Here is a 6,024-nt window from a genome sequence, read left to right as displayed (position 1 = left end):
CGGTGGTGGCCTGTGTTGTTGGTACCCATAGACGGACGATTATGGCTAAATTTAACTTTAAATAAAAAAAAAACTACTGAGGTCAGAGGGCTGCAATTTGGTATGTTTGATGATTGGAGGGTGGATGATCAACATACCAATTTGCAGCCCTCTAGCCTAAGTAGTTTTTAAGATCTGAGGGAGGACAGACAGAGCCATCTGAATATTCTTTTACCGAAAACTAAAAACTAGTCAAACACTCCTTTTAACGTTTCCCCCTTGAAACAAAATGTACATTTTTTTCTTGCCAGTGTAGGCCTAAATATTAAGAACGAGATCCGTACAAGATATTATTCTTTGTATTTCCACATTCACTCACAATATAACTTTCATTTTTGCCCTTTCATCTCGGTTAACTCCAATTAATTAAGAGTTCTGCACAGGTATTTATTTTTTTTATATAAGGAGTCGCTGAATTAACTTTACCTGTCCAGTTCTGGTATAGAGAGGTGAAATTCTAAGCAATAGGAGAGTAAGCGAGGATATTGATATGTTAACTGTTTTTTATTTCGTAAAGTTTTATTAACTGTAGAATTGTTACAAAAATAATTTGTGAGTAAGAAATGCATAACAATTAAATAGTTTTCACTTGTCTTAATATATACATATTTAATCGAAAGTATTTTAAACATAATTATAATAACTATATGCTTAAGGATTATACGTAGAACATAAACTTATTTATAGATAGAACACAAGGAGTACAATGAAGACAGATGACATTGAATACTTATAAAAAAATAAATCAACAATAAAACTCTATGCACGGGACTGATGAAATAAATGCTTAAGCAATTACGTTAAATGCAAGAATATGTAATCCATATAGGAGCGCAGCACATAAGGAAATAGCGTGCTAACAAGAGGAGCAGTACTTAAAGGTGACTATCTGCGATATCTGAAGTTTGGAAAAATTGAAAATATTTTTAGGTTTCCTCTCTTTTTTATCGAAACAGACTTTTTTTCTCCTAACTTCTATTTTCCATTAATCCTCTTCCTTTGTCCGGAAGTTTTTCAAGTCTTCACTTGAGAATTTATCACTTGTAGTGACATTATAAATATACAGTGAGTCAAATTTTAAAGAATATGTCGAAGAGCAGGTCTCAGACAGCTCGAAGGAGGCCTAGTTTTTCTTGGATTCTCCTCCTGCGGCATCGAGCCTCATCCCAGTCGAGGTAAGACGATTCGATGTGTCGATCGCTGAAGGCTTCGTATCCTTCACGGCCGTGAAGGCATCGCACGTTGTCCAGAGTCATCAGGTCACCTAGAAGCGATTGAGATTCACAAATGAGAGTTCCTTTGTATTTCTAGTTTGACCTCATTTCGCTTTCACGCTCTATATACAGTATATGGGTGGGTAATCAGTCGTAACGATTTCAGTAACACGACTTGTAATGACTCTACATTGCATCTGAGATTATTTCTGACGTAATTGATTATGAACTGGGATCTTAACTAAAATATTATAGATAACAGGAGAATACCCCACTGATAACGATCTATGAACCATTTTTGTTTCTTTTTTGTTTCATCATGAGGGGTTTCCTTCATTTTGATAAAAACGATAATGAATGTTTAGTTTCACTGACTCGCTAAGAAATTTGTCTACAACTTTTATTTTTGTATAGTTACTCCACGTATATGGTAGAGAATGGATTTGCATATCTTAAACTATATACTTTGTAAACAAAAATGCTGCATAGGAAAGCAACTAAGCTTACCAGAGTCCATCTTGAAAGTTGAGGAGTTAGCGTAAAGGATGTCGTTGAAGAGCTTCATGGCTTCGTAGAATTTCTTGACCTTATTCGATGGCATGTCGAGGTAGGAGTCCCGGATGGCGTTGTTGACAGCAACGCGAATGACCTCTTTGTTGCTGTTAAGTCTGCAATAACAATTTTAATTTCAGTATCTTCAATTTCTTTAAAGGTAGTCAGCAGATTTCAGTATCTGTTGTTGTCTCCAAATTAAGTTGATTAAGTCATTTCTAACTCATTCAAACAAAGACGAAAACTTGAGTATTGAGGTCTAACTCTTAGTTATATCTATACAGTTTCATTCATAAACTTTCAAGAGACTACTTTTAACTTCAGCTGCCTTACTGGTTTTACAAATGCTACAAATTGAGACTCACGTGATGATAGGGAACTTAGAGATCTTATAGAACTCGTCCATCTCCCAGGAGAAGTTGGCGTGACCTTTGTCCCAGAAGTAGGAGTCGGTGGTGGTCAGGATCTCAAAGGCCTCTGGGTGTTCCTTCCGGAGGAGCTCAGCGCCAAAGAGCCCATCTGCAATGACGCTCTCACCTCCGGTGCCAATGTGCTGCTTCACGCAGTGGATGAAGATGATCTGGTGAAAGGGTGACAATCACATCAGTTATGACAGCGAATGATAAATATGCATACGTCTTGAGTACTGACTAGCTAATGGCGATATGTTGACTTCAGTTGTAAAACGTTTTATTAATGAGTAGCGAGGACAGATTACTCCTTGTTGTAAACAAGTGTGAGAAAATCCATACCCCGGGCATTTGCTCGTACTGAGGAAGGTCGTTGTGCATTCCTAATTTGGCGTTGGTAAAAGCGACGTTGTTTGTGTTCGGTCTATTAATCACGGGTGAATGGGGTCTGTGGAGAGAAGACGAGTACTTTTTAAGATCACAACGCAATGGAAAACCTTTCATTACTTAATGTCTGCTATGAACTCACGTTTTGCGCATATTGTGACTGAGCAGGGTAATTCCAGTAGCCTTATCTGTGCTTAATATTAATAGCTAACATGCTCTCGACTACCAATCATTCACATAGGAGACATACCATAATTCTTAATTTCAAATTTACAATATAATGAGCATGTGTTACATTTTTAATGAACTAGAGAATTTAACCCTCAGTTAACCATCTCGCATTCCAGTTAACTAGTGAGTACTCACCCATAATGAGATTGTTTAACAAATGCGATGTGTTCTATCATTTCAGGTCCTGCGACGTCACTATCTGGCACATTCTTGAGCATCGCTGATCCTCGAGTCTCCATAGTTAGGAGCCATTCGAGGAGGACCTTATCGTCCCTCTTCATTGTCTCGTAATCGAACTCTCGCAGCTTGTGGTTGGAGCCCCAAGGTTTCTGAAGGAAGAATATACAGATATTTAAATTTTTCCATTCGTCTGTTCGTCTGTGAGCGCGTACGTGCGAAAAACTTCTTATATTTTTCATTACTTTCACTTTCATTCAGTCAGTTTTCATTACCAAAAGATTTTGAAGAACTCAGCGACCTCCCTTACCCTTGGCAGAGCATAAACTTTCCTCCTGAGGGCTCTGGCTGTTGGGGTGAATGCCCTGGCATGGAGCCACTCCGCTGGGTACTCAGATACGTGCCCGTCGTTCCATTTGACATTTATGAATTTACCATCATTCTGAAAAGAACAGAGTATTTTAAATATCGTTACTTATACACAAATATTCCTACATTATATACATACGCAAATGCATATTTATGTGAAGCTAAATAATCTCATATAATAGATATATGTAGAGGAAAGTAGTACCTAACATTTGATATACATAATATTGTTTTATTTTTTTAGCAGAAATGAAGTCTCACTGAAATGTTCACTTCGTCGGTCAAACCATACTGATTCCAGTTATTAATCAAGTGACTTCATACCTGGATATCAAGTGGCTGTACATCAACGTTGAGCTCAGTCAGAAGGTATTTCCTGCCCAAGGCTTCGTTGCTGTAGCAGTCAGGGCACCGACAGTTATCCCTCAGCCACACGTAGGGCATCGGGCTCTCGCTGCCATCACCGAATTTCACAATCACTGAATCTTTACTCACTTGGGTAGAAGATATTGGGACACCTGAAACTGGGACAGTAAGGAATTTTAAGTATTATCTCTCTCTCTCTCTCTCTCTCTCTCTCTCTCTCGCTCTCTGCTTATGCGTAGTTGTTTTCTGTTTTTGTCTATCCCAGTATTGCATTATTCTAACCGGAGAGAGGTCAGTATGCTTAAACCATGTCGGTGGATCTAATTCGTTGGTTAAGATGATAATTTTTTGGTTTTCTCTCACTGTGGAAAGGAGACGAACAGGGATGCTACTGGTGGTGGGGAGGGGGTGGACAGCGGGGTTGTTGAGAAGCTTTTCGTCGTAACATTTTTTTTTATTTCGTTTGTTAGTGAAATTATTTGGTATGTACTTTTTTCTATTTTATCATCGGATTTTCATGTGTAAGAACTATCCATTTTGTGATTCTACTTATCTATTCCTGCCTGATAAGAAATTTTAGTGTGTTCTTTTATGTTACATTTTAGCCATCTGTAAGTACTTAGTTCTGTCAGTGCAAAAAACATTCAAATAAAAATTTAACTATGTATATTTACGTATATGTAGACTATTAGACAAGAAGCCGCGAGTGAGCAATCAAATTGCTCATTCATCTGGTTAGAATTAAGAGAGAAAAAAGACAGGAAAAATTTTATATTGAAACAATATAGTTGATTTATTTTGAAAAAAAAAGGACGCAATTACCCTTGAATTCAAAAAGTTTTGCAATCAAAATGAATATTGGTCTAAATCGTTTTAACAGTTATTTTACCTGGTAACTCCTCTGCTTCCTTCACCTGATGCTGTTGCCAGGCTTTGGATGCGAGACTCAGGGAACGAGTGGCCTTGCAGTTGATGCAGTTCTTGGTGCATATCTGCCTCACCTGGAGAATACAAGTAAGAAAGATTTGTATGTTTACTTGTACTTACATATTTATCCATTTAGACAAGTACGGTGATGACTAAACAGGCTTTATAAATAAGTGTAAGTTTGCGCAAGACTGACGATTTCTACTTCTTTTGAATTGCAACCTAATTTATATCTGGATCATTTAGAAAAGGCTATTCAGTCTCATTCCACTGACATCAGAGATTTTATAAACTATTAACTGAAAATGATAGATATTCTGCGAAAACTATAAATTGGAAAAAATCTAACACTTCAAGAAGAATGAAAGAAAGTACCTAAGTCATGTATTTATTCTGATGCTGAAAATGTGTGGTTAAAGTGGTCCTGTTTATTGGTCGAGACATTTTCACATTTGCTCTTGAAGAAGCAAAAACAAAAAAAGCAAAAACCATAAGAGTACTATATTTACAGTGACAGTAATGGAGTCACAGACCTCCGAACTGGGCTGCAATGCCTAGGCGTTTGCAAGAGAAAACTGTTTTATTGAACAAACCTGTTGATTAGTAGCCTTTCTGAAAGCTCCTACGCCGGCGAGGAGAGCTCGGGTTGTGCGTCGGTATGACATTGCTGAACCAGAAATTTCAGTCGATATTACAACTGTCAGTTAACGTTGCAAACTCTGGTATCTGAGTTACTAGTCTGCTCAGTTCAGGTAAGACAGGCAGTTGTTCTTTTACCGAGACAGTCTAGAGCCTGATTGCTTCACTGAGCCCATCAGGCGGCCTTTTATACCCGTGACCACGGAAAGGTAGGCGTGACCCCTTCCCTCACCAGACGTTACGTCACTCGTTTTTGTCGTCGTCCAACATCTGATAAAATCTTTTATCATTGGGCAGACTGTAGTAAGACTGTAGCTGCGCCTCATTCGTCGGCCTGCCTGAATTGCATTGTCATAATGAAAAACAAATATGAGTACCCTTTCGTTCATAAACAAATGACGAGATGACTATAAGGTAAAAATGCCCACCTCATCTCTGATATCTACACTGTAGTAGCAAATGTTTCTTAAGTCCTTGGTACTTATTTCTTTGATTTGATAAAGTGCGCGTATAATTTATATACGCACGGTGTTATCAATGCTTCTTTATTTCTACATTTTCAATATTGATAACAAAACTATTTAGAATTTTTTTAGATCTGTGTAGGCCATCTCCTCCTGCTCTTATGGTTTTTCTTCATTACCAGTTACATAAGATTAAGACGGCTGAAGGTTCTGAGCGCTTCTTCTCGCTGGGGGTCACAAGGTATAATC

General features: G+C 37.9%; 1 protein-coding gene across 1 annotated transcript; it reads right to left on the bottom strand.

The window, feature by feature from the left end:
• Positions 1 to 539: 539 nt before the first annotated feature.
• Positions 540 to 5,486, bottom strand: LOC136843965 (gamma-butyrobetaine dioxygenase-like). Its single transcript, XM_067112985.1, has 9 exons — positions 5,266 to 5,486; positions 4,635 to 4,746; positions 3,704 to 3,903; positions 3,321 to 3,452; positions 2,969 to 3,162; positions 2,558 to 2,663; positions 2,171 to 2,385; positions 1,761 to 1,921; positions 540 to 1,303 (listed from the first exon to the last, which is right to left on the bottom strand). Exons 1-9 carry the CDS (start codon positions 5,335 to 5,337, stop codon positions 1,143 to 1,145), a joined length of 1,353 nt encoding a protein of 450 aa, XP_066969086.1. The 5' UTR covers positions 5,338 to 5,486; the 3' UTR covers positions 540 to 1,142.
• Positions 5,487 to 6,024: the final 538 nt, after the last annotated feature.

Source organism: Macrobrachium rosenbergii, chromosome 2 (assembly GCF_040412425.1).
Source record: "Macrobrachium rosenbergii isolate ZJJX-2024 chromosome 2, ASM4041242v1, whole genome shotgun sequence".
Taxonomy (NCBI): Eukaryota; Metazoa; Arthropoda; class Malacostraca; order Decapoda; family Palaemonidae; genus Macrobrachium; species Macrobrachium rosenbergii.
The sequence above is the reverse complement of the archived record's forward strand: the minus strand, read 5'-3'. Positions and strand labels throughout refer to the sequence as shown.

Bases quoted from the DNA above. Each gene is read 5' to 3' on its own strand.
- LOC136843965 (XM_067112985.1), bottom strand. From the start codon at position 5,337: ATGTCATACCGACGCACAACCCGAGCTCTCCTCGCCGGCGTAGGAGCT. The intron at 3,904-4,634 runs GTAAAATAACTG...TTACTGTCCCAG, and splicing joins GGAAGCAGAGGAGTTACCAG to TTTCAGGTGTCCCAATATCT. The intron at 1,304-1,760 runs GTAAGCTTAGTT...AATCGCTTCTAG, and splicing joins AACTTTCAAGATGGACTCTG to GTGACCTGATGACTCTGGAC.